The 27,474-nt window shown below is 48.6% G+C and overlaps 1 protein-coding gene and 2 long non-coding RNA genes across 3 annotated transcripts; all 3 read left to right on the top strand.

Moving 5' to 3' along the window:
• The first annotated feature begins 43 nt into the window (after nucleotides 1–43).
• LOC309886871 lies at nucleotides 44–712 on the top strand. The gene is made up of 3 exons (XR_014318997.1): nucleotides 44–243; nucleotides 333–477; nucleotides 591–712. It is a non-coding gene; the product is annotated as an uncharacterized lncRNA (long non-coding RNA).
• Nucleotides 713–1,771: 1,059 nt separating this feature from the next.
• LOC309886864 lies at nucleotides 1,772–5,840 on the top strand. The gene is made up of 6 exons (XR_014318996.1): nucleotides 1,772–1,917; nucleotides 2,941–3,174; nucleotides 3,600–3,699; nucleotides 3,948–4,125; nucleotides 4,633–4,859; nucleotides 5,734–5,840. It is a non-coding gene; the product is annotated as an uncharacterized lncRNA (long non-coding RNA).
• A 2,394-nt stretch (nucleotides 5,841–8,234) lies between these two features.
• Nucleotides 8,235–27,175, top strand: LOC309886794 (uncharacterized protein; the record flags this gene model as incomplete). Its single annotated transcript, XM_082778022.1, has 4 exons — nucleotides 8,235–8,336; nucleotides 8,825–9,042; nucleotides 10,698–10,893; nucleotides 27,026–27,175. 4 exons carry the CDS (start codon nucleotides 8,235–8,237, stop codon nucleotides 27,173–27,175), a joined length of 666 nt encoding a protein of 221 aa, XP_082634148.1.
• Between the last annotated feature and the right edge of the window lie 299 nt (nucleotides 27,176–27,474).

Genomic DNA, 27,474 nt, shown 5'->3' with positions numbered 1-27,474 from the left:
TTTATTTCTAGACCAGCGGTGGCTCTGCACCACGCTATAACAAATGATTGTATTTCAGTATGTATGCTGAAACCTCTATCTTCGTGCCTATTTTTTTAATACAGTTGTGTGCTTTTTGTATGTTGTTCCGTTTTATAGGAGACTGTGCTGAGGGATTCTGGTGCAAAAGTGGTGCCCGAGTAAGAAATCCTCAAGATGGAGAATCAGGACTTCCTTGTCCACCTGGTCGTTACTGTCCAAAAGGTAGGGTGCTTTGCTAAAGCACATTTTTTCTTATTTCATGTAAAGCACAAGGTGGCATTTCCTCCCTCTGGTGCCATTCGTTTTCCCAGGTGCACCACTTCCCCTAGAGTGCCCTCCTGGCTCTTGGTCTGGCAGTGAAGGCAGCAGCAGTTTGCAGCAATGCCTGCCGTGCCCTGGGGGATACTACTGCAATAGCTCTGGACAGAGGGCTCCCACAGGACCCTGCAGCCCAGGGTAAGAGAAGATTGAACGTATTTATGTACTCTTTATAAGGAAACGTGTTCTCCAAGTGGTCTTCTTCACCATCTTGATATAATGACAGTATGCTCCTATACTCGCTGCTGCAGGTATTACTGTGTCACCAGGGCCCGGACCCCAGCACCCACAGACGGCCTCTCGGGAGCTCCATGTCCAGTCAATCACTTTTGTCCTCTTGGATCCAGGAGTCCAGCACCATGTCCTGCTGGCTCCTACATGCCACAGACCCATGGAGAGAAGTGCCATGCTTGCCCAGAGGGTGAATACTGTGTCCCTGGGGAGAAGCCAGAGCCATGTCCCCAGGGTGAGTTAGGATTCCCCTTACACGCCTGGTTTGCTGTAGATTTTCTGAAGACTGCTAATGCTGACCTGCTCTTTCTTTTCCAGGGCACTTCTGTCCCAAGGGCACAGCTCTTCCAGTGGCTTGTCCAGCAGAGTCATATAACCCCTCACAAAGGCAATCCAGCTGCCTCCCCTGTCCTGAAGGGTAAGAGTGAGTCCGTGACCTGAGTGTTGCATATATGAGTAAAGGACTATGGGAAATAATGGTTTATCACACCACCTTGGAGCACTGTGCAGTGGAAAAATGACTGACCTTACCACTGGAAAGCACTTAGACCTGACAGGAAGCAGGACAACTATTGAATGCTGTTAACAACACTAGAAAATTGATTGTGGCACCAGGCAAAGTCCTAAACCCAGGTACAACTACTGTGGAAGAGGATTTAGATCAGAAGTCTATTTAAAGCAAGGTAACTATTGGCACCATAAACCTCTTTCATGTCTGAAGTAATAAATGGTTCCCCTGGCAACAGGCTGGCATAGCTGTGATACAGGGGAAGAAGGTCTTGTGTATCACCTGATGCTGAGGCTGGCGTTCCCTTAGGGGATTCATCTCCAATTACTAACTGGATTTGACCTTGATTAACTTTTACAAGTTGATGATTCGCAGCCTAGATGTGTTATGACTCAAGTTAAGAAAATTATGTCTCTGTGGCTTTTGCAATTATGCCATCAATTTGGCATACGAGGAAACAACTAAGAATGTGGCAATATACCTAAGTAGGATTCTTTTGTGGTCAGTACAGCACAGTGCAGCAGCCATATTAGACTACCTTCTGCCACCATTAACTCGTTATTCAGGTGTCTGTGGATAGAATAGTGCTAGAAATTCCTCCCCCTCCCTCCTTTTTTTAATCGGACCTCCTTTTTTTTTTTTTTTTTTTTTTTTTTTGCCTCTTTGGACTAGGTTCTTCTGCCCCAAAAATTCCTCTTCATTTTTGGAAAATGAGTGTTCAGCTGGCCACTACTGCCCTACTGGTACTGCTGCTGCCACTCAGTTTCCATGTCCCCAGGGAACTTACAACCCACAAAATGGAAGCAGCCTCCTGTCTCACTGTACCCCCTGTGACCCAGGTAAATGGCGTGTAAACGTATCTCAGGATAGGACAACTTATGAAAATATATTTTGTATGTTCTTGAGCTTCACTGGTAGCATTTTCATGGTCCAGTGGATGAATGACAGGCTACAGTGTCTCACACCCAGTGTGTTATGTGGAAATGAAGACAGAGAAATATTCAGCTGCCTGTTGATCCTTAGGGGTTCTAAAGGCATATACTGAACTGGAGTTGGAAACACTTGGCAATTGTCTTGCTTTTTTCCTTGGTATGACTGGAGTCAAGCACTTCAGAGAACAAGCAGAATATGAGTTACTCCTTGAATCTAAAATGTACCTTAAAGAGATGTTATATGGAAAAATGTGGGAGAAAAGTACTTGTCCAGGAGACTGTCATCTCCATGTTTCCACAGGTACCTTATGTAATGCTTTATAAACTTAAATAAGGTGATCTGTGGAAAAGAAACTTAGAAGGCAAAATTTCACACTGTGCAGATATACTCAAGTGAGATGAAAACCAGAAGCAATATGACCACAACGTCATGCCCTGCTAAGAATTAGCTTAAATTACCTTGGGCAAAAGATCTTATAAATTGATTATACTATCTGCAGCCTTTGAGACAGTGTTTGTATGCAGCACTGTATTGTTCAATGCAAATACGATTTTAGCATGAGATTTTTGCCACTTTTAAGTTGGGAATTGAGGTGAATCCCATCAGGTAGGCCGTCTGGTCAGGCAAAAAGAGAGAGAGGTGGGATTATTCTTCTAGTATAGACATCTGATTGACGAGGACGTGATTAATTTAGGCTGCATGCCAAACTTAGAGGTACAAAAAAAAGGAAGAAATACCCTAGTTTTCATTAAGCCTGCTGCCGCTAGACATCACCTGCTGTTTGGTTTGTTTTCCTGAATCATGGAAATGAATACCCTTTTGCACTTCACTGTACATGTTTTCATGATTGTGTAGGCATGTAGCTTGTTCTCTGCAGTAGCTTTCTGATGTTTTCTGCCAGTACTGATGCCAGTGCATTGCTTTCTCAGGGCGCTACTGCGCACTGCCGGGGCAGTCACACGTTACAGGAGCCTGCTGGGCTGGGTTCTACTGCAGTGGAGGCGCTTCTAGTCCAACCCCTGTGGATGGTCTCCTGGGGAACACATGCCCCAAGGGAGCTTACTGTCCTGCGGGGACTGCCTTTCCACAGCCATGTCCTCCTGGTTACTACAGCAACTCAGCTGGGAATACTGGGATCGAGGACTGTCTCCTGTGCGATGCAGGTACAATACTGAAAGGACTAATGAGGTTCCAGTGTTTACAGGGCTCCTGAGAAGCTTTGTGACTGTAGAGCAGGTAATCGTGAACAACAGTGGTCTTGGTGAGAGATGTTAAATAGAGTATAGAAAGACTAAATCTGCCACTTTCCTATGTAAGAGGATACTCACAGTGAGGTGCAAACTTCTGCTATGATTTTCATTTTCCACTCTTTCTCTATATGCTGTCATACACTGAGATGATGCAGAGAGCAGTTTGTTCAGGCATGTAAACTCTGAACTGCAGCTGTTCTCAGTGAAAGCATCTTCAGGAGAACAGAAGTGGGTGACATCAAACATGATGGCTGAGTGATTGTTTCCTAGTTACATACTTGCTGTTGTCTCTCTTGCCTGGCCAATGTCATGATGGTGCTTTTGGGTCCCTTTTTCAGGGTATTTCTGCAATGGGACTGGACTTTTATCTCCAACTGGATTATGCGAAGTTGGATTCTACTGTAGTGTAGAGGAGCCATTTCTCCTAAACCTCCCAGGGTAAGCTGTGCTTGTGAAAGGAAAAAGTGGTGCCAGTTTCTAAATGGGCAGCCCAATGAGATTTGTTGTGTGCAAAATTCTGATCCCTTGTCTTGGGAAAGGATAAGTGTGCAGCCATAAAGACTAAGCGATGAATGCAGACCTTCACACTATTTGAATCCAACATAGTTATTTTGCAAAGCTGTCCTCTGAGTTTGTAAATGGTATGGATTTTTTTTCTTTGTAACAATGGCATTTTTTCTTCAAAGATAACAATCAGTGGAGAAACGTGTCCACCTGGACATTACTGCGTGGTGGGGAGCAGCAGAGCCCAGCCTTGCACTGCAGGAAGTTATAACCCATCCTGGAGTATGGCACAATGTTTGGAGTGCCCAGAAGGTTTTTACTGTAAGACTGCTTCCACAAACTACACAGATTGCCCTGCAGGTGGGTCTGATTGCACCTACCCACTCATTCAGAGAAATTTCATTTAAAGGATTAACAGATGCTCTAATAGCGGATTTGTTATTGGACCATGTTGCATGGATCATGAGTCTCTTCCAATGGACAAATCAGTGACCTTGGCCAAAACTTACAACCTCTTCATGGTTCAGTTCCTCTGTCTGAATGTGAAAAAAAGAAGTATAACGTAAGTATAACATAGCAGAGAGTTTTGGCAGTAGACATTTATAACATACTTCGAGATGTTATTAAAAAACTGGTTGCTGTTAAAACTGTTGCTAATTATCAGCACCGATCAGCTTCATTTTATGGTGCTGATGTGATGAAGGCGTCACCCAGTTATGATAAATTGCGAGATGGCCCCACCATCATAGCTTGGTTTCAGTCCTTCTCAGAAAGAAATGGAGAAAGCTGTGTGTACAAGCTGGGGGTCCTTTCCAGGCTATTACCAGCATCTGTCAGCTTTTATGAAACCCAACTTTTCTTTCCTAGGTCACTACTGCCCCAGGAATACAGAATTTGCCTCGCAGTATCCTTGTCCTCCTGGAACCTACAGCAAAGCTTTAAATATCTGGGATGCTTCCAAGTGCCAGCTGTGTCCTCCTGGAAGGGTCTGTTCCAAGCCAGGCCTACAGAGACCAGATGGACTGTGCACACCTGGATGGTTTTGTCCACCTGGATCCAGTCAAGCAAGACGATGTTTCCTGGAAATCACTCTGGTATGAAGGTCATCCTGAAATGGGCGGGTTCTTTAAGTGATTCTGTAGTATCACCACCTCAATAATAATCATCAAGTGTCCTCGAGGTCACTTCTTTCCTGCAGGAAGTTCCTTTACATCTCCGTGTCCCACAGGTAGGTTTGCCAGCAGCTGTTGCATACCAGCATTTCTCTTCCCAGTGCTGGGTGAGCTGCTGAGCTCATCTGAGGCTGTGCCATTGTTTTGCAGCCCCTTGTTATTTTGCACTGAAGCATGCCTTTATGTTGCCCAAGGGGCAGCTTCTGTCAGCACGAGAGCTTAGCCTCTAATCCGGTGCTGTTGTATTGGAAGCATCAGCCCTAAATGTGCATTCAGACAGTAATTACACAACAGCCTCAGTCTGTGGCCTTATGTGCTGCTGTGCAGTGGTGGGGGGGAAGCTCATTCCTGAGCCATCCTGAAGGAAAGGTCACAGAGCCATGGAGAGCTGAGCACATGTAAGTCTCTGCTGCTCTCCCTGCACAGTGAGAGCTGTCCTCCAGCATCACCTTTAATGAGACTGCCAATTAAATTGAATGAGAAAGACTTAGATGTTTGTTTCTTCCTTGGTTAAATCTATAGTTATATTAAGCAAGTGACTGTTCTGCTGTGCCTGGACCAGGAATAAATGGGAGTTGACCTCAGCCAGCACCCATGACCAACCTCTCACAGCCTTTTCTCATAGGAACACTGCCATCTACCTACAGCTGTACACCGTTGCCTTGTCTCTTAGGGGAGTGCAGGATGATTAGATTTCCTTCCTAGCCAGCATCTTTTTGGCATCTTACATGAGAGGTGGCTGGGGCTAGTGTAGCTGGAAAGCTGATGCATGAAGAACCTGTACTTCTCTCCATAGCCACTTCCACCGAGCAGCAGCAAGCCAGAGCCGTGTCCCACTGGCACGTTTCTGCCTCTGTCTGGAATGGTTTACCCTAACGCCTGCCTGCCCTGCCCTGGGGGGAAGTTCTGCCGAGGAGAGGGCCTGACCAGTGTTTCTGGTGTGTATCACGTGTACCTAACACCATTTTGGTTTTAATATTATGCTTAACCCTAATGCTGAATCTTTGCTTTCTTGCAGGATTGTGTTATGCTGGCTATTTCTGTGATACTGGGTCCACACAGCCGGATCATAAGCAGTGCCCCCCTGGCTCCTACTGTCCTGAAGGCTCTGAATCCCCTGTCCCTTGCAGCCCTGGGCACTTCAACGCTGACAGTGGAAAATGGCAGTCAAGAGACTGCCAGCTCTGCCCTGCTGGGTATTTCTATAGTGGTGAGTGTCTGCTGGTGTATTTAAGACCTGGGGTTACACAACGTAGTGAGATGAGTTAAGTACCCACTACAAATTTATCGCTTACAATATTTTCTCAGGTTAATGAAGGCTTCTGCAGGACGTGCACCAGGTATAAATGTCCTAAACCATTCTCTTACAACTTTTCTGTTGGGTTCTCCATAGCAGTCTCAGGTCACCCAGACCACTTTGTGCTATTTTACACCTTCTTTGTTCCTTGGCTCAGACACCCTTCCTAGATGTCTTATATATACTCATCCCCTCAGGGAAAGAAAATAACCAGGCAGGCAGGTCCTTGGTACTGGCTAACAGCCAGGGGCTCTGCTCTGAGACAGCTGCTCCTTCTCAGAGGTTCTCCCAATCTGTCTGTGCAATATGTTTATTTGAGGTCACTCTGGTAGTTTAAGTTCACCTGCCCCTTCCATGAGACAGAGAGGCTTTTCCTTTTTCAGGTGGGAAGCAAAAGCAATAGAGAAGAAATGGCTCGACCGAGCTTATACAAGTTTATAGCAGAGCTGGAACCACAACTGAGATTTCCAAAATTAAGATTGAGCATTTTAACTGGAAGCCCATGTTTCCTGCATACATATAATTTCTTGCAGGCATATAAATCAGAATTGACTTTCCTGTCTGCTAAGATGTTCTTTGTCTGAGGCTGAACTTCAGAGCATTCTTGCTTTCTGATGCCTGTTAAGGGTGTATGCTGAAGGAGGTTGTTCTCTCAGGAGATGAAGGTTTCCTGTTGTCTTTGATCAGTAAAGGATGGTTAAAGACTTTGCTTTTCTGGTTGTAGGACTAGGAAAAATCACTTCCAAATGACCATATTCTGTGGGCTACTACCGTCCACCTGGCTACTAATTCCATTCCCCGTTGCTGCCCATGAGACTTTTATTGCCCCACAACATCTGCCTTTCCTGTACCATGTGGCCACAGGTTCAATCAGTTACAGGAGAGGGGAAGGACTTGCACAAACTCTGCCCAGCTGGACTCTTCTGTGAACAGCCTAACAAATGTGAGGGGGCTGAGTGTTGCGATAAAAAGGGATCCCATGGCACTAAGGGCTGAGTCTTCCTGTGAGACTTAATGGGACAAAAAGGATTTTGAGTGCCGTAGCTTCCTTACTTCTGTTAAGGTTCTGCTGAGTGTTAGGTGGATTGGACTGGGCAGGCAGATACATCAGATTCTGCCAAGGACGGAAGCCAAAACAGATTTCTAAGACTCTGAGGCTGTTGTTGAAAGAGTAAGCTGAAGCCAAATCCTTCTGTTCTCTGTGGGGAGAGAAACTCAGTGCCCAGGAAAATACAATGAAGCTATTCCTGTCTGGCAGCTCAAGCATGCAACAAAAAACACAAGAAATATAACTGCACGGGCATGGTTCTACCCCCTAGATGGGATTACTCCAATAAAACTTAAGACCGCTCCTTTGTAGACATCTGAATCTGAGCTAGATTTTTGTCCTCCCTCTGTAGTCAGTGAAAAGAAAGAGGCACATCTGGGGTGCAATTCAGCCTTCTTATTTTAGATGTCTGCCTTAGGGTGAGATGAATCGCACTTGAAGCGCAGTTCCTCTGTAAGTGCTGTTTCTCTCCAATTACCGCAACAGGAATCTGAACAACTACATCAGAATACACATGATGAATCCCGTGTCCTGGGTCTGGCTGTACTAAGATAGGAGGAGGAAGACTGAATATGTTGATAGAGAATGACGTTGCCTGTCATGTCTTGTAATATTTCCTGAGCAAGATGCTCTCCTTTGTGTCGTAGGTTCTGGAGCACGTGCTCCTGAGCTGTGCCCTGCTGGGTACTTCTGTCTGCCAGGTACCAACTTCAGTGCACAGCATCCATGTACGAAGGGAACCTTCGGCCCCAGGGCTGGTGCCACTAGCAGCTCTGACTGCGAGCCCTGCCCAGCAGGTAAGCAGGGACATGGCAAGAGAAACTCAGGGGGCATACATGGAATACATGGAATAGTTCAGTAAAGTGTGTCTTCTCCCTTCATGTTAATGACTACTCCACCAGTCTTCTGTGCAGGCCATCTCATGGAGATTGCCTTTCTGTTCGTTTTAGGCATGTATTGCTCAGCACCAGGTCTGTCCCAGCCTTCTGGATTGTGCTACTCAGGTTATCACTGTGCCAGCGGAGCCACCAGCCCAGCGCCCTTCAAACACAGGGTGAGTGAGTGCTGGGCAGCAGCACAGTAAGCCTAGCTTCCTGGGGACAAGGACTGGACTGTCACAATCTCATAGCTTCTAGTGTAATGTTTTCCAAGTATTACTGCTCTCTAGAGTTACTCTTGCCTGCTACTGCTGCCCTTGAGAGCTCCCCAGGTAGCCTAATGCTCTTAACATCTGCTGGAACAAGGAGCTGCCTGCTAACAACTTCTGGCCAGACCTCCATTTCTGTAGATTGTACTGGAGTGTGCAAAGGTCTCTTCCAAACGATGGCATCGGTGATCAGATAGCCATGGCTCAGCAGCCAACACTTTGAGAGACCTTTTTATGCCAGCTGTGTCTTCATGAAGTTTCAATGGCAGAAAGCTTGCGGGACTCAGCTCATACACAACCTTTCCAGAACCTATCTCTGTAGTACTTGGTGCCAATTTTAGTTTCAATAATATTATTTCTTTCTTTCTCTGTTTTCTCTTTTTTTTCTTACACAGGTAGAATCTGCTGGCCTAGGTGTGCCTAGTAATGACATCTGTCCTGTTGGGCATTTCTGCCCCAGTGGTACAGGGTATCCCCTGCCCTGTCCTCCTGGATCCTTCTCTGCTGTCCCAGGCCTGGAGGCAGAAGAGCAGTGCCAGCCCTGCCCAGCAGGACGGTATTGCAGTGGGGCAGGATTGTTTGATCTGGCTCAGACGTCGCTGTGTAACGCAGGGTGCGGTGAGAAAGTCCCTTGTTAGTGGGAAAATGCAGCTGATGGCGTTACTGTAGGATAAAGCAGTCTCTTGTGTGCAAATATTTATACTCAAGATTAATTAACTGCGAAGACTTTGTTCTTAGCCCTCCAGGTTGGCCATACAGCATCTGCTTGTGATCTCACTGAATGGCTTCAAAGCTATTCCTTCTCCCTCTACGTTTGCCTCACATTCTGTCCCAGCCTTATACATGGTCTTTTACTGTTTTTCCCATAGGTTCAGTTTATCACGAAACCCTTATTTAGCCTCATAATTACACTCGATGAGCATTTGAGCTGGGCATCCTTTTCCCTGTTCTGTGTTTTCTCTCTTTTCCCACGAGGTGGTGCAATAACCATTGGCAAGCCAGCAGTCCTGGCCTGCGTAATGCAAGCAGAAAAGTGCTGTTAGCAACATTTGTCCATCTCACGAGTACACCTTGGAGCAGGGGGCTGCAGAAGCTCGGTTCATTTAATCTGCGAAAGAGAAGCTTAGAAATGATTTCAGCGTGGTGTAACGGGATTTAGTAGGAAAAGGTTTGTGATAGCAGACAGCCCTTCGATCTACTAGAGAAAATCATAACGCAGTTTTAATGTAGCTAGAAGCTGAAACTAAACTCAGATTAGAAGTAAGGGCTGCATTTGGAAGAACTGAAATAATTAGCCACAGGAACAAACTTCCTGGGAAAAAGTGGTGTTTACCACATCCTGGTTAAATTTTAAGCCTTCCTGGGAATTCCTTTAACTTTAGGAAGATGTCACCTCCTGGCTGCAACAGTACTGGGGAAGGTTTTCTGGCCTGGGTTGTAATGAACATTAAGTGATTATAAACGACCTTTGGCTTACAAAATCTTTGAAGCTCTTGTCCGCCAACTGGGTACAATTTGTGTTTTGTTCAGGCCTCTTTCCAACACATCTATCATGTAGAGTCCATCAGCTCTCATAGCCTGCTCCTCAGTCTAGTGGGTCTTGCTTGTGGGGAAACAACTGACAGGCAGCTCTGCTGTTCTGCTTAACGCTGTTCCTTTTACACTCAGTCATTGTCTTAAGGACTAGGAATTGTTTCTTCTTTAGAAATTGCATCTGCAGCATACAGTAGGACCATGGCTCTCATTTTCTTGTAGCTTAACTACTGGAAGCCATAATATTTTTTAAATATTTCCTCATCTTTACTTATTGTGAGCATGTGGCAGAGGAGTGGTAAAGGGAAGAGTCAATGCAGAAATAGATGACATCAAGGCAGAGACCTACAAGAAGATCAAAGATAAGAGGAGACTAAGGAAAAACAGCGAGAACTGAACACTTGGGCCCTGTGTTTTGAAATAAAATAGAAACCTTGATTTTTAAAGTCTTTTTCTTCCAGAATTAGAAGACTTTCCAGACAGCTTAGAAAGAAAACCAAAACCAACCAACCAAACAAAACCTTTTTACTAGGCTTTTCAGGTGGGCAGTAAATTCCAGCTGCAGGGTTGGGGTAGGGGAGGAACAGTTGTTAGCCAAACTGAAATAAAATGTATTTTTAAAGGGATGTTTCTTAGCGTTGCAGACCCTTGGTTTTTGGTTAGTGCCTCCCACATCTATGATCTATGAGCAGGGCTGTGAGCCTGTTGTTTCAGGACTGAATTCTCTCCTTGTAGGTACGTTTGCCTGGAAGGAAGCTCTGCTCCCTGCCCTTCGGATGGGATTCATGGATACAGATGTCCCAGTGGCTTCTACTGCCCTGTGAGCCTGGCTTTTTCAGCCCTATGCCTGGGGCAAGTGTCTGCCTCCCCTGCCCAGCTGGTATGGCCTGCAGCAGTGCTGCCACCGTGGAACCACTCAGCTGCCCCAGAGGTAAGCAGTGCACGAGTGCAGCAAAACCCTTCTCGTGCAGTCGGAACAATCATGCAAATGGTTAGGGTGCCAAGGTTAGGGTTACGGTTAGGGGTAGGTTTTTAGGTTTAGGGTTAGGGTTAGGGGTTAAGGTTAGGATTGGTGTTAGGGTTGGGGTTAGGGTTAGGGTTATGGTTGGGGTAGGGTTAGGGGATAGGGTTAGGTGAATCTTTAGTGTTACATATAGGGTTGTTTGGAAAGAGTAAATGTACAGATCCCATGTGCATGTGCGGTTACGTAAAGGCTGCCCGAGAGAGTCCAGGTTTAACCAAAGGCTTCTGTTGGGAGGCCTTTTTGATGGGAGAAAGTGGCTCTGTACGTGTTTTCTTAGGTCCTACTTAAAATTCATCTCAGTGTTCCGGTAGGGTTACATTTACGGTTGTTCAGGAAGTGTGAACACAGAGTCCAGTTGCATGTGGGGTTGCATAAAGTGTCCCCTGGGGAATTAAGTTGTACCCAAAGGCTTCCACTGGGGGCACTTTTTGATGGGAGAAGTGTCACCGTACGTGTTTTCTAGGGTCCCACTCGGGGTTTGGCTCATTTCTCTGGGTAGGGTTACGTTTAGGGTTGTTTGGAAAGAGCATAGACTCTTTGCTCTCTCTAAAGGCTCCCCAGGAGAGTTCAGGAGGGACATTTCTGTAAGGCAGGGTGAGGATATTTGGTTCCAGAGGAGGTTGTGTCCCCTCTGAGGGATATTAAAGGGGCTGGGCCAAAATTTGGCACCTGCAACAATGACGTTCAGCTTCAAAGCGCTTTGTGCCCAAAGGTGGATCGCAGCCCCCTCACACCTCCCGAAATACAATTTAAAGGTGTTTTGTTAGCAAGCTTGTGGGGAGAGACTTCAATTTTTTCTTTGTCTTTGACCCCCATTAAAGCAAATTTATGATCTCACTGCGAGGAGGCAGGTTTGGGACAGCTAATTTATGATCCCTATTAAAAGAATGAAATCTTGTGGCTTGTGACCTCGTGGGTAAAGGGTCAAACCACACGCTGCTGGCCTGCCACGGCTGTATTCCCTGCCTCCAGCTGCCTCGGGCAGGGAGGAGAGCTGCGGCCAGACCTGCTGGGTGGCACATCTGCGTTGTGCAGGCAGTCATGGTTTGATTTTTCCCACCTTTGTCTTTTTCCGTGCTGGGACAAAGGGCTTTTTGTGGTGGCAAAGTAAAATCGAGGTGGGTTTCTGCACTGCTTCTGGTGTCTGACACTGACACTGGCTGGGGAGTCCCCGAGGAAGGCAGCAGTGAGACAGACTGATGCTCAGAAGCAGGCCAAGGGAAGCCACGATTCACCACACAACTATTTTTTTTCCCCTGCCTGTCGCCTGCAGCAGGATTTAAGGTCTGTTTCAGCTTTGCTCCTGCTTTTTCTGCCTGTTCCGGGGGTTCAGCCGCGAACTGCTCCAAGGGCAGGCAGCCATGGAAGCTGCTCACATCCCGCTAGGGCCCTGCCACATCAGAAGAGGGCACTCCTGCACTTCAACATGACGCTGAGCTGGTTCAAAGCAAATTTACTGTTTTTTTGTTTTTTTTTTTTTGAAAGGAAATCCAAAAGGACAACGCATCTCCACAGAGGTGATGCTTAAACTTTCCTTGGCTTCTTTCCATAGGAAGATGATGTGAAATACTGTGCTCCCAGAGCTGTGGGGCTGTGTCTGGGTGAAGAAGTAGGGTCGAAGGCTGCATGGCACTGCCAGCACACAGGACGTTTCTGTAAGGCAGGGTGAGGATGTTTGTTTCCAGAGCAGGCTGTGTCCCCTCTGAGGGATATTGAAGGGACAGGAACAAAATTTGGCACCTGCAACAGTGACAATCAGCTTCAAATGCTAATTGCCCTTCTTGCCCCTTACTTCCTTGCCTTGTCTCTAGTGAACCTGATGCTTCTTTGCTGAGGCCCAGCTGGTAAAAGCTCTTTCCTTTTTACCTGGACTAAGTTCAGAAGTAAGGACCGGCTTGGTATTCGAGCCTAGCTCACATCCCACAGGAGGTATCGACCTGTAGGTTGTGCGTTTGTTTTGTTGCACTACAACCTGGGCTCTGCTCGGTGCTGCTGCGTGCGAGAAACCAAAGGTGGAAGCATCAGGGACAGCCATCGGTGTCCTCAGCTTCTTACCTTGCTTCAGGATAGGCTGTGTGGTTGGCTTTCCCTGGGAGGAGACTTTGGAGCTTGTTTTCCACAGCCCACCCTGCCCCTGCTTCCCAGGAACATGCTCAGGGGACATTCAGGAGCTTTCCAGCAGCTTTATGCAACGCCGACTGAATCACACAATAAGCAAGTCCAAACCCTATTATTAGACTTTGGAAAATGCTGCCTTAGAGACAGGTTTGCTTATAAATACCCATTATTTTCTCACCGGCTCTTTGCTAGGGAAGCTGGCAAGAAAAAGGGGAGCTTGGCTTCTCCGGAGTCTGCCTGCCCCTGCTGTTGTTGCTCCTTCCTACCTGAGCCCGTCCTCCTCCCTGTTCCAGCCTCCCAGGCTCTGTCTGTGCTGAGGGGAGCTCGCACCCCAAAGTGGGATCCAAGTTGGGTTTCAGGGCTGAGCTTGATGGTGGGATGCTCGGGTCATGCTGTGAGGGGTGCAGGAGGGCTCGTGGCTGGAGCTGGCTCCTTCCCTCTGCATCCTTGGGCTCGTCTCCCTCGGGTCAGTGCTTCAGCACTGAAATCTGCCATCGGTGGAGAAGTTTGGAGCACGTGTGTGAGTGTGGGAGGTGGAGGTGCTGTGAATGGGCAGGGAGTGAGGAAATTCTTGATGCTGCCACACCGTGCCGAGAGCTTTCCTGCTCGGGGACTGCCGATCATCCCTTTACTTCCTTGCACAAGAGATGCGAAGCAGACCCAGGGCCTTCTGGCAAAGCAAGGCTCTCTATTCCTACAGCAACCCAGGAAGCTGTCCTGCCTAATTGGGATTATTTCTGGATCACAGTTTCCCTAGAGAGTTTACGCACATTGACAGGCAATCCGTGTCGGTAAGGAAAATGAATGATTAATTGCTTCCTTTCAGTTAGGCTCCCTGTCTTCTATCTTGTAGAATTTGCTGACGAACCCATTCTTTCTGGGGGTCCAAAACAAACAGTGAGCCTTGTACAGGGCTGGTGCAGGATCCAAGGCTGTCCTGGTCTTTCCCAGCAAGAGCAGGCCTGGAGGTGGGAGCCCCTGGGCAGGAAGAAGTACAGTCCTCATCCACTTTTGGGGCCATTTCTTGGGGTGCTGTAGGCAGGGATGTGGGCAATCGGATTTCTACATTCTGTGAGAATGGGGAGAGCAAGGCAGAGCTGCTAGCTGGAGGGCTTTTCATTTATTTACTTCTTTTTTCTTTTTTTTTTTTTTTTTTGACATCATGGAAACTCCCTGGGATTTTGGCCACAGCCTATATTTCATAGTACTTGGGCAGGGAGGTATTTTCTTCTGAACACAGGCAAAGAAAAGAAGACAAGGTGTGTGCCAATGGGCTGAGCATTAATAGGGCTGCCTCTTAAATGTCAGCTGTGGTCTGACATGCCTGCTGCATGTATGATTTATGGGAATAGCAGTGTGTGTGTGTCTGAGCTTTCGGTGTGAGAGCAGCTCTGATGTCTGTGAGAGTGGGATGGCACTAGAGCTGTGTTACAACCCCCAAAAGCCACCTTTTTACTCTGTTTCTCTGACAGTCACCACGTAGGGCACTCCAGTTACACCAGTAAAAGGCTGTGCATTTCAGTGTAGCTTGCTGGTGGGCTCACAGATGCGTTTCTGTGGGCTTTGTACCTAGCAGAGGGCTGATGAAAATCACTGATGTGTGTTTGTGCTTGGTCTTCATGCCCCAAATAGCTTTGGGCAGTTCTCCATCAGCTGGCTGAGATGGTGGTGGTGCTCGGGCCGTGGAAAGCTGGTGCAGGCAAAAACGGAGTTGTTGAACCTCTTGAAGGAAGGAACTCCTTGCAGAAGAAGGCAGACCAGTGGCCAGCGTCTTGCTGGAGGAGCTGGGTTCAGTTTGCAGCTCAGCTGGGGCACTTGCAGCTTCTGGCCTTCTGCTCAAATCCTGCAGCCACCCTTGTTGGCTGGGGCAGCGAGGTGTGCAGGGAACCCAGCCCTCTTAACCCTGATGAATTGCCTGAATGTTTTACCCTTTAGAAGTTGCAGACAGTCTTTGGGATGCTTTTGGTCATGAGCAGAGCCCTCGAGCAGCTCAGACCTCCAGCAGCACCTTCCAAAAACATGTGTTACAAAAGGTCTTGCAGTATTTAGTCAGCCCTCTGTGCCTGCTGGCTTTTGAGGGCACCTCCTCTGTGCCAGATCCGCCTCCAGCAACAGGGAGAATGCGCCGACTTTTCCCAGTCAACCAGTCAATATTTGTTCTTCCACACAAGCTGTTAAAACGTTGCTGCTCTCTTGTTTTGGTGTTTGTTTCTCCTGTCTTGCTGGAATACTGCCCCAGAGTCTCCCACGTTGGCAGCCTGTTCGTGTAGCAGTGACACGTGGGCGTTCGTGGGAGGCGAGGCTGGGGGAGCTCCCAGCGGCTGCCAGGTCACGTTGTCATTTTCTGTCGTGTAAGGAGAGTGTCTCAGCCCATCTGCTTCAAGAAAGGCTGGAGTTTGGGAAGAGAAAGCCACAGGAGCATTTATTCAGCCCTAAGGTGAAGTCTTGGTTCCAGTAAGATTCATGCGAAGACTCCTCGTGTCTCTCATGAGTTTCTTTGCACCCTGTGTTCCCGGGATAAGGGCATCCCAGCCTCCTGGGGCCATCATCACCTCCCCAGGTTCCTGTCTGCCTTTCTGTGCTCCATCCCTGCGTCCTACGCCTGCAGTCCTGGTGTTCCCTGTGCCTCCAGGGGAGCACCCTGTAACAGTAAGTGGACGTACAAGAAAAAGTGAGACGGCATCTGGAGAAAACGTGGGCTCAGCCGGTGTCAGGGGCACCCGGCAGCCCGGTCACCTCTGCCCTTTGCTTCCAGGGATGCTGGAATGTGAGCGGCTCGCACCCCAGGGTGCAGTTTGCTGAGACAGAGGGGTCAGGGCAAATCAGGACCAGGCAGCTCAGCACGTGTACAACGGGGGCACTTCTGGCTGCGTTGCTCTGTCCTCTGCATGTGCTGGGCTCTGGTGAGGACAATCCATGCCTGCATTACGTACTTGCAGCATAAAGGCATCGATGATGCTCTCTAGCAATAGCTTTTGGGGAATCCTGATAGAATACCTTGCCCAAAGCCCAGTCCTCATTGATTTTGTGTGTGCATCACTTGGATACAGCTTGCATGTAACGTAAGCTGGAGCTTTGCCACTGCAAGTCCTTGGCCTAGCAGTCCTCTCTCTTTATTTTCAATTATTTCAGTTTCCTCATTATTACAATTTCCTATAATACCAATCTTTTTTTTTTTAAAGAAGGATGACTTTTGCTGCCATACCTCTCTGTACACTTGTTGTTGCTTTTCTGGTTCTCTAACAAGAAGCCCAAAGATCTTCACTGTGCAAATTACTTTGTCAAAGCATTTGGCTCCATTAAGAAACTTCTCTCCTCTGCTAGCAGGGGAAGGCAGCACGGTCCTTAATTGCGTTCTGCAATGTAGCCAAGTGAAATCTATCTTTATGCCCTCGGAGCTGAAGCCAAAACCATACCCCCGCTGGTCCCTCGTGCTTTGCAGCTCCTGACCGAGTGAGCCTGCTTCCAAGAGCTCGTCCCTCTCAGGATTTATAACCAGGGGGTGGTTGGCTCGAGGGGGAACATTTAAAGCTCTTGTTTGTCAGCCCTGCATTGGGTTGAAAGGTGATTTGCGCTGGTTCTCTTGGTTTAGAGTCCAGGCAGACAAGACTGGAAAGGGAGCAGGGAAGCCTCTACCCTGGGCTGTTCTCCAAACTGTCTCTTGCTGGCCTGCACGTCTGTGGAGTTGGCTACGTACAGGTCCCTGGCTTGTGATTAAAGGCAGCGAGCTCACTCAGGTCTAGAGCTTATGATGTGACTTTCCTCCTGTGATACTGGTTTTAAGTATCAACATCATTGCCTTCCTTTTGTCTGGAGCCCCCAGGTTTCTGCCAGCCTCCAGGAGCTCCTTGTCCTTTGCCCAGCCTTGTTATCGGTCCCCAGCCACAGTCCCTGGCCTCAGAGCATGAGCTCAGGATGGCTGTGCCTTAATTTGGGGCTTCCAGTCCCAGGGTGGCCCTGCCCCAGTCCTGGGAAAGAAGGAATTCATGGCAAAGGTGTTCACCTGCTGGATTAGTCTCTCTTGGTGGTGGTCATTTGCTCCATTCACACTAGTTTGAGTTAGCTGGCCTCTGCTCTTCTCTTCTTTCCACCTGTAACCATTGTGAGAAGTTTATTCAAAATCCCAGTTTGATAATTATTAGAGCACAGAGCCTTTTCAGGTACTGTTGACTCCCTTGCAGGGGAGAGAGGGGCTTAAAGCTCATCCATCCCCAAAGACAGGCTGTCGTGGTTTGGTCTCTCAGTAGAGAAATGGGGAATATCTTTCCCTAAACCCGTCAGAATATTATGGCCCCAGTTAGCCTGAAATTTCAGAACTGGAGGAGGAACGTTTGCAGCAGCTGTGGGGCAAAGTGAAACAGCCATTGCTGGGGCAGCTGTGGAGTACACAGCTCTCCTCTTGCACAACCACTGCTGCTTTGAATCCTTTATTCCGGAGAGCTTCTATACCACAGCACCAGGAACAGTTTCACAAGTTAGAAAATCAACTTCCAAAGCTTGCTTCCCCAGCAACATGGGGCAGATTGGTTTGGTCACAGGGGAATGGATTCTCCAGCTCTTGCAGGTGTACAGCGTAAGGCAGAAAGTCACAAATGTGGCAGGTTTTGCTTTGGGGTGGTTGCATTCCTTTGGCTGACAGTTTACAGGGAGTACGTGGAATTTTTCAGGTGATTTTTGGCTGACGTGTGGTTAATGAGCAGTTGTGAGCACATAGAAATAATAGCAGAAATAATATAGTATGTATAGATGCTATAATTAAAAACTCTCGGAGTATCTATTCATTTTAAATTACAAATGGCAAAGGTTGCTATGTCATTCTTTGGGACTTGGCTGATATTCCTGGCGGGGAGCAGATCTGGTTAGTAAGTGCAGGCTGTCCAGTGTGGGGTGTTTTATTCAGGCTCTGTGAATTCAGGTTGTTTGTTCTTTTAGCTCCAGGTGGAGAGAAGAGCTCAGGAACTTCTAACCCTGCTAAATTGCTCATTTCGTGTGCCAGGAAGGATGGGGCTTGCACTTAAACCTGTGTCTTTGCATCTCAAGATCTCGTTCCAAATCCTATTGCTGACAGAAGTGGGAGAGCCGTGTCAAACGGAGGAAATGCTCCCTTTGCAAGGAAGGGTGAAGTAGGATTTGTTCATGTTTGCAGAGCTCTTTGCGCTGTCAGCTAGAGAGCAGGGGTTCAGTTTCTACCACCAGCTCCTTTTCAGAGGTGGTTTCCAGCACGCTGCCTGGAGGGGAGGCATCTGCTACTTCAACATCAGCAGAAAAACACAGCTCAGATGGGGCCAAATCAGAGTAAATGGAGCCGGGCTTTGTGAGATCTGCCCCCAAATGCTGGCGTGTACCTACTGAGAGCTCCTGGCAGCTCCTGCCTCTGGGAGCCCCGCCAGCAGCGCACTTTGTACGAGACACAGCACCAGAGACGTGCAGAGGAGCAGCTTTCAGCCAGGTGCTTCCTTCAGCAGCTGGGCCCCCCCAGACACTTAAAAACTTGTTACGGATAAAAGCAGCAGGTAATTGCCTAATCCAGAGGGGAGAACGGGTCAGGAACCAGCGTGAGGAGAGGCTGACGCTGGCTGGAGGAGGGAAGCTGAGCCATGAAAGGCTGCAGCCTCCAGGAAAGGTAGTGGCAAAGCTGAGAAATCAAGTGCAGTCTCCTGAGCCCCAGCTTGGGGCTTTCTTGGACAAGGCCACGGTGAATCCTGCCTTGCAGACGAGTGGCAGCAAGGGGGCTGAGAGCTTGCTCAGGAGTCACTTTCCTGACCCCGCCAGCTTAGGTGCCAGGCTGTGTTTGTACGGTGTGCTGCGATCAGGGCAGCAGCACTACAAAGGGCTGGGTGCCAGCAATGAGAGGAGTGCTCAGGGGTCAGCACTGGGGCCAGTCTTACCGAACATTTTCATTACCAGTGTCTTTGGTGGTGGTGTTTTACTGCAGCAATAACTTACCCAACAGCAGCCTCTCAGGCAGGGAAGTTACCAGGGGTAAGGGCAGAGCAAGCCGGCTCCCTGCTGTAAGGAAAGGCTGCTGTGTTCAGTAACCACAGTCCACAAAGTAACACAGCAAACATGCTGCTGGGCCCCATCAGATGTTCCTCGGACTTTTTTTCCAGCTTTTTATAGTCAAAAATTACATTCTGAAGGATTAGGCAAGCAAGCAGGGAAGGGAGGGTTGAGTGACTGGCGTGTTTTCTCTCTTCCCTCGCAAAGCAGCTCCCAAAGCTGACTTAAAGGTCGATGTATGAGTTTGTAAGGAATGGCAAACTCATTCCTGAGGAATCTGACGGCATGAAGGACCAGGCTGAACCAGCCAAGACGTGATTTTGGTGGTGCCCTGTTAGCACTGGGCCTGCCCCACAGCTCCCGGGAGGTTTTCTGTTTGCTCTAGTGCATCCTCCCTTAATTTGCTGGGCAGAGAGAAATGAAAAAGGTGCTTATTTGATTACTGTTACTGCCACATGAGGAATTATTATAGGGCAGATGCTCGGGTTTTGCATACTATGAGGGAAAACTGTTTGGGAAAGACCTAGCCTGGAAGAGGTGCTCGCAGGATTTGCAGACGCCAGCAGGGTGATGTAAACCTCCCAGCAGTGCTTACCGTGACCTGCTTACACAAGTGAAAAGGGCAGCAGCTCTACCTCTAGCAGCAGTTCTGCAGGCTTTCAAGGACGCTTCCTCTAACGAGAAGTAACATCAGGGAAAGACTGTGCTGATGAAACAGCTCCGCTTCCAAAGTGTGTACTTCCCTGAAGACAAAGCACAAAATCCTTGAAAACTGCAGCGAAACGGCCTGGCTTCAGTGGACTGCTCCACTGCTGAGGGCTTGAGCTTTTGTTCTGCCTCTTGAGCTGCTGTGATCGCTGATTTAGATGAGAATTTGTATTAGGCACTCAGAGATTTGTACCTGGAAGGTACAACAGGCACAGGTTGGTCAGTGTGACGGGGAAACGCAGCGGGGTTGTTACAGAGCTGCCGTCGGTGAGTGCTGTTGGCACTGACATCATTCACCCAGCAAGTGCTGCTGAAACAAGGATGGGAACGGACATTCCTTGCAAGCAATACGTTAAAATGAAATTAATCGTGGCTGAGAAATTGTAAGCTTCTCCCTGTCTTTGGGCAGAGCAGGCAGGGAACTTGCTTTCCAGAACTGGAGAATGTGGCTTAGAAGGGTTATCCTTTTGGGTTGCCTGACTCTAGTGATCCTACAGCTCCCTTTTGCAGGTGGGGCAATGCTTTTAGACCACTGCAGAGAGGAAACCGTGGTTCAGCAAGCCAAAAGGTATCACCTGTGTGCCCAGGGAAGGCTGGAGTCCCAAGATAATTCTCAAGTGAGCCATTCAGCATGGGGTACAGCAGCTTCCCGAAATCCCCAGCAGGTGATGTGCCTTCAGCTAGCAGCAGCTTCTGCAGGGAGCTGAGTTCATCCTTCACAGCTCCAGCAGCAGCCCCTCAGAGCTGGATCACTGCTAGAGCCAGCATGGCCAAGCACGTGGCTCTCCCTGCTCCGTCTGACCTTCACCTTGCTTCTCCAATAAACGGGGCGACTGCTGGACCTGCTCCAGGGGAACCCTCAGAGATGTGTGGGTACGTCACAGCGAGGTGCTGTGCAGCACCGGGGATCTGACTCGGCTAAATTTACCCACAGGCTCACTTGCTGGGTATTTTTGGGTGACCTTGGAAATACCCGTTGTGCCTGGTGGTAAGCTCGTTGCTAACAACTAATGCCTTATCTTCATGATCTGGTTAGAAAAGTCAGATTATTCCCACTTGGATTTTTAAAACCACTCAAGAGCCGGTGCTGAGTTTTTTGGATGTTCTCTGTTATAAAATAGGGAGTGTCACTTTTGTCTTAAAAAAAAATTACCTTCCTGAGCCTTTCTAACCCTTGCAGACAGCGGACTTGGTAGCACTGTTTCCAAAATCCCCTCTGACAAGACAAATCCCTCCCAGCAAATGTTTTAGCCTCGCCTGCCGTGTGACTGAGACCTACTTCGGAAAGAGGGAGAAGGGCACAACTGACAACAAAGCGCAGCAGCTGATCCTGGCTGCAACCCCCCCGGGTGCCTGAACTGCCTGTTGGCAGCAGGAGATCAGATGCTACTGGCGTCAGCTGCCTCTCCTCTTAAGAAATGCTTTGGCCGTTCTCCTTTCTGTTTAGATACAGCCCGAATGGGTGTGCTGCTCCCTTAACCCCTCACCTGCTGCCTCCCCTCCTGCCCCAGCTCCATGTTCCTGGAAGGTAGAGGAGTGGGGGATGCTCTGCACTGCGGGTGGGTGACACCCAGCAGGAGCCAGCTCCTGGGCTCCTTGCTGGTATGGGAAGGTCCCTGCCTAGGATCAGCACCTGTGAGGGCAACACCCTGACGTGTTTCTCTTTTGTGAACCAAACCCTAGATGCCAGCAAGAGCATCCCCACCAAGGGATGCTCGCCACAGACTAGGACATTTGGTCGTAAGAGAGAGCCCTTTATGTGCATTACAGCAGCTCGTCCTGCAGCTTTGTGCCTTCCAGAGGTGACATTTGGATCACATCAGCCTCACACCAGTGGCTTTTGCACCATGAAGCCCGTTAGGACACACACCTCAGGGCAGAAGTGCAGCAGCCGGAGCATGCACAGTCCCCAGACACAGTTCCCTGCCCTGTGGGGCATCACAGCACCAGCTCTGTGCTCCTGGAGCTCCTCTGCCTACTGGGCTTCTGCAAGGAGCCCTGATTGCCACCACCTGGATGCCACCAAAGGCACTCAAATTGCCACCACCTGGGTGCCAGGAAGGCACTCAAATTGCCACCACCTAGGTGCCACTGAGGGCACTCAAAGCTTCTCTGTAGTCCTTCCTAAGGCAGGCAGGGTGTGTGGAGCTCGTGGATAGCTGGAGGTAAGACTGGAGGAGTGAGGGGGGCTTGGAAGTGGGGTGGCACCACACTGGTGGCTCTGTGCAACCCCAGACTGGGGCTCTGGTGCTGTGTTTCTGTGTCCTCTCTATAGCCATCTCTATTGGGCACTGCACAGGCTGTGGGGTCCCTGCCCTCAGTGGCTTCCAGTCTGTCCTAGCACGTAATTCCTGGTCAGCCACCATAGCCACTGCTCCATGCTCAGGGCAGACAGGCTGCCCTTGTTCATGCGTATGGTTGGATTTCAGAGGTGAGGGTTGCTGTGGAAAAGGAGCTGCTAAATATGGTTTTTCTGGTGGCCATTGGCATGGTGTAGCTCTTCCCCTTTGCTCTGAATCTCCATGTCCGAGCTGCACTGTGACCGCAGGAGGTCCCTTGGCTCGCCTCAGAGGTTTCCCCCATCCCCCAGTGACCCAGCTGGGAACAATGGAGGCCACACGGCACCAAGACTGCTGCAATAAAGCTGCCAGGAGCTGACGTTGCTTTCCCCTCTGAGTTTTTCCAGGCTTATTTTTAGGCAATTTACAATTAATTCTCTTGCAGGGAAAAAAAAAAAAATGCTGTTGTGGTTTCTAAGAAACTGTTGATATAAAAATCAGCCCTTTTAAAGACTGGTATTCTGGGACAAATACCCCAGGGAAAGACAAAAAATCTGGGTATGTCGTGCCAAGGCTCTAGGCAACATGTTCAAAATAAAGCAAAAATGCCTGGGTAGGCCTTAACACTGGATGGGGTTTTGTTACCGAAGTCAGGCCCCAGTTCTGAGGTGGGGTGACAACAGATCAGTGAGGTGCTTATGAGCCCCATTTTACGCTCGTGCTGTGCTTCTGTGTTTATCTTGATCTGATTTTGTTATCTGAGCAGGTAAGCAGGGAGCTAGCAGGGCTCCTCTGGGCTCCATGAGTGGTTTCTCAAGGGGCAGACACTCTTCAGGGGTTCTTTGTAGCATGTTGTATGGCCTTTCCTCGTGGTGGCTTCCCCAAAATTCCTCTTGTCATTGTGACAGCTTCTGCTGAAAAGAAGCAAATGGCACTCTAAGAGTTTACCTTCCAAGTCCACCTTGGTGTATAAAGCATTAATTAATTGTCATTCATCGGCATTTGGGCCCAGTTGTGCTGGGGATCTGACAAACATCTGATCTTTTTAGGCCAGCAGCACTGAACCAGAGCTCTGGCCTCTCCCCAAACATGTGATTACTTTAAATAAACATTAATAAAGCAAGGTGAAGTGCTTGGGACCACAAGAGTGTCTGTGGAGCTTGAGGTTAAGGGCCTGGCTGAAACCAGAAGGGCTAAAGGTTAGAGCTGTGTGGCTCCAGGAGGAGGTCATGGCCCTGCTTATTTAGCTGCAACTTGGCACCCGAGTGAGTATGTGGCAAGCTGAGGTACCGGGGGAGAAACAGCCTTCGGGCCTCGTGATACCGTGGTTGAGTTTTGCTTGCTCCTGTTACAGGCTTGCTGAGGAAACAGTACGTGGTTTTGGCTGTTCTGTATGGGAACGGGGTAGGCTTTGCAGGAGCCTGAACCCCTCAGAGCCGGCCCTAGCTCTTCCTTCAGGGGTAATGTGGTCACAGAGGTCATGTTCTTTCTTTCTTTTTTTTTTTTTTTTTTTTTTCTCATTTTTTTTTTTTCTTCCTTTTCCCTTGACCTTGCAGCATCTTGAGAAGTCAGTTGTTCCCTCGGGAGGGGAAATGTGGCAGCTCGTCCTGCCTGTTTCCTCCAGGAGCTCTGCAAACCGGCTCGCAGCCGCTCTTCTGGGGAAGAGCTCGCTCAGTGCCTCCGAAGGGTTAAAGCGCTTGAGAACCTTCCTTGGCTTTCTGTGCTAAATTACCTTCAACTTTCTCCAAGTAGGATGGCCTAGACAGATGTGTCGACATGGCAACGGCTCCAAGGAAACGCTTGTCAGGAGCGGGGAGCAGCTGGCCTCCGTCACGGCGAGGTGCCGCAGGCCTGCCCCGGCCGTGCCCCCCAAGCTCGCTGTCGGGTGCCCCAATCCCTGTGAATAATTCATCCGTCTCCCGAGCAGCCTCTAATGCAGCTGCTGTGACGTGAGCAGCTCTAACGGGACCTGGCTGCTAATTTGCTGCGTTAATAACAACGTCCTCCTGCTTCTGCTCGCAGCAGATGTGACAGGGAGGGAGGTTAAAGGCAGGCTGGCTGCTCGGTGGGTCTGATCCCTGCTCCCCTCTCTGTCCCAGAGGGGCTGAGGTGCTCAGAGCTTGGAGCTTGCAGAGATGGGAAGCTGGGTTGGGAGCTGCCAGGCAGGACCTGAGCCTTCGGCTCCTTTTCAGCCTGTTTGGAAAGCAGCAGACCTTGCTTGCTGGAGAAACCGTGTGGCCTAGTGGCATGGGCACCAGGCTGGGCTTTGGGGGATGCTGCGGGCGCAGTGCTCAGCTCTGGCACTGCTGCTGCGAGCAGAGGGGGCAATCTGCTCCTATAGGTGCTAAAACAGGTAATTAATTGCCTGTGGTTATCTGCTGTTAGTGTGATTGTTGGGATGTCGTGGTGCCAACCCTGGGCAGTGAGCTCGATGTGCCTGCACGGCCCTAGGATGGAGTTCAGCACCCCAGGGTGTGTGTGTGGCAGCTCCCCGGAGCAGCAGTGAAGTGGCCTCACCGAGTGATTAAAATGGAAGCTGTTAATTGCAAACAGAACAGCCTGTTCTGGAGCGTCCCTCTCTTCTATGGGGTTTTGGCACTTGGTGTGCGTGTCACAGCATGTGGATGATAACTGTGCTTGCAAAGGGAGAGATAACAAGGTCTGAGATGCTGAAATTACCTTTTTTTTTTTTTCCTTTTTTTTTTTCTTTTCCTTTTTTTTTTTTTTTTTCCTGTGGGGGGGTGGTGGTCTTGAAGAATATTTACTGGATCTGCTGTGGTATTTTCCATGCAAGCAGACACCTGGGCTTCCCAGAGCGCTTTGCAGCTCAGCAGGCTCTGTTGAAAGGGTAATGCATACCCAGGTGATTTCAGTGCACAGTATTATTTACCCTATTGACGTCAGCAGCTGCATGCTCTCGGCTTCTCTCCACTATAGCAGCCTGCAGGAGACGAGCTGCAGACAGCTTATGAACTCCCTAAATGCGCCTAACCTTTCCAGAACTCAGCATATAATTCTCGGCTAAGTAAATGTCCATTTGTGAGTATTTTAGGATCAAACCTCCTATTAGCTTTCCAAAGCGTTAACTCATTTTGCTCCTATTCTGCAAACCAACACCGCATGGCTTCTTATCAAAACACTGTAGCCTTTATTTGCTGATAAGTCAGTTCAGCAGGCACTGTTATATAAAACTGTATTATGGCATTTTCCTTGCAGAAAATTACCCCATTAATGTACCTTTTTGAGCACTGAGATCTCTTCTCAAAACCACCATATTTCAAGTTCCCTAACGCTGAGTGGCAGCTGTATGGGAAACGGAGCCCTCCCTTTAGGGGTAATGTATTGAATCCTTGCTTGAAAGACCTGAAAAAATGGGCAGGTAAAGCTTTAGAAATAAACTGGGGAGGTAATATCTGGTGTGTGAGTCTCGTTTTCCCTGAATAACATTAATTGATACCGATGCCTGTACGGGAACAAAAATGATTGTCTCATGGTGTGGTTCTGTTTGGTTTTTAGCTGCAGGTTGGGCTCAGAATATTTTGGGCACCCCAGTGCTGCCATGCGGCGCTGCTAGTGTGCATTTCAGACTCAGCTTTGATGAAAAACATTTGGTTCTAGCAGTTCAGGGTAGAGAAAGCTGCTCTCATGTGAGCTGAGTGTCACTGCAGCAGAGCTGTCTGCCTGGGTTTGCAGATGGCTTTGGAGCATGGTGCTGAGCTACGTGCTGAGCTGTCCTCCTCGCCTCTAGCTCTGCGTGGCCACGAGGGAGGCAAGAGAGGTTCCTGGTGTGTGCTCCTGTGCTCTGCTGCTGGGGGAAGAGGGAAGATCGCCCACGCAGGCTGAGCTGTTTAGAAAGAGTTGTGGCAGTAGCAAACCACAGAGTGAGATGTTACAGGAGGGGAAAGTGATTTCAGTGTGGAACAAGCCCGACTTGGGTTGCTTACAGCCTTGTACCCACACGCTCACGAGCACGGTGCCATGATGTGTGTATCCGTGAGGTTTGTCTGGGTTTCCCTGCAGTGATGCTGAAGACAGGCATCCTGCGTGCAGCTCCTTTGCTGTTCAGAGATTGGTGGTGGCATGTAGGTTTGGATACACCTTCCCAACCCCTTTAGGAGCTGACAAGGCTTAGCCTCTGAATTTTGCCCCCCCAACTCCCTGCCCCTCTGGTTCCTATGTGAGCCACCAGGATTAACTTACTGTCCTGTGTAATATTTGTTGGTTTCTTAACATAATACATAGTTTTGCTGGTTTATGTCTGCTTATGGATAGTAAATTATGGCACTGAATGGTCTCCTCTGTTGCTAAAATGGTGGCTTTGATTTCTCATTAGGTGTCTTTAATTTAAATTAGATGTTATGGTGGGCTAGACATGTCCCGTTCCTGGTTTCAGGTTTTGTGCAGTCCTGGGATTTCTCATTTGGCTTAACCTTAAAGTTCCCGGTCTGTCTGGATGCCTATGCTCCGTTATAATTACCAGGTCACACTAATTTTCAACCACTGAGGATCAGAATAACCTGTCCCAATCAGGTCAATACTGCTACTAGTCCTCACGGAGTACGTGTATATTTCCACAGACTTGGAAATCTCAGTCAGTGGCACAGTGCTATTCTTTGCATCCTGAGGTGTAAGAACACACTTCGGCAATCACTTCCTATAACCCTCTAACTTTGCCATTGCCATTAACAGTAGGAGGCATGTCTGTCTCCAATGAGAGTTTCTTTTGCTTGGCAAAGCTTTCAAATTGGATAATCCTTTTTTTTCTCTTTCCCTTCTCTTCCCTTTTCCCTCCCTGCATTTTTTATCTCTCTACTGATCATCCCTCTCCAGTTCCTTTCTTCTGTTTGACTTTAGCCGTGGCATTTGTAGCCGGCAAATTGTATCTTTTAGGGTGTCAATTTTGAATATTTAAGTCTCCTTCTTCTCATACACAGGTGCTGGAAGGCTCTGAACCCTCTAAGCAGGGAATCACCAGACAGTGTGCATTAGCATGGGCTGGTTTTCACACACCACATCATGCACATCTCAGTTCTGGATCCAGTCTTTTGACACCTGTTTCTGCACTGTCCCACGCCATTATTTAGTGTGTCTCTGTTTCTAGGTAGCAGGTAAAATGTTCCAACATCAATTTATGAATTTCCCCTCTTCCTTTCTGCCTTGGTGCCATTGTGCTGAACTAGCTGCCATTGCTATTTGCTCTGTGCACCCCAGGCTGGCTGCTGCTGGAGTAGCTAAATCTGCAATTTCTCTGCTTAGTATTCCTCTGAGGTTTTCTGTACCTGATTCACAGCTGATTCCCTGTGAGATTCACCCAATTAGACATTTCTTTTCCTCGTATTTAAAACAAGCTTTCTGCTATCTGACCTCCACTTCAACCACGCGA

The sequence above is a fragment of the Aythya marila genome (genome assembly GCF_965140915.1).
Source record: "Aythya marila genome assembly, chromosome: 23".
In the NCBI taxonomy this organism is placed as follows: domain Eukaryota; kingdom Metazoa; phylum Chordata; class Aves; order Anseriformes; family Anatidae; genus Aythya; species Aythya marila.
This window is presented reverse-complemented; position numbering and strand designations above follow the sequence as displayed.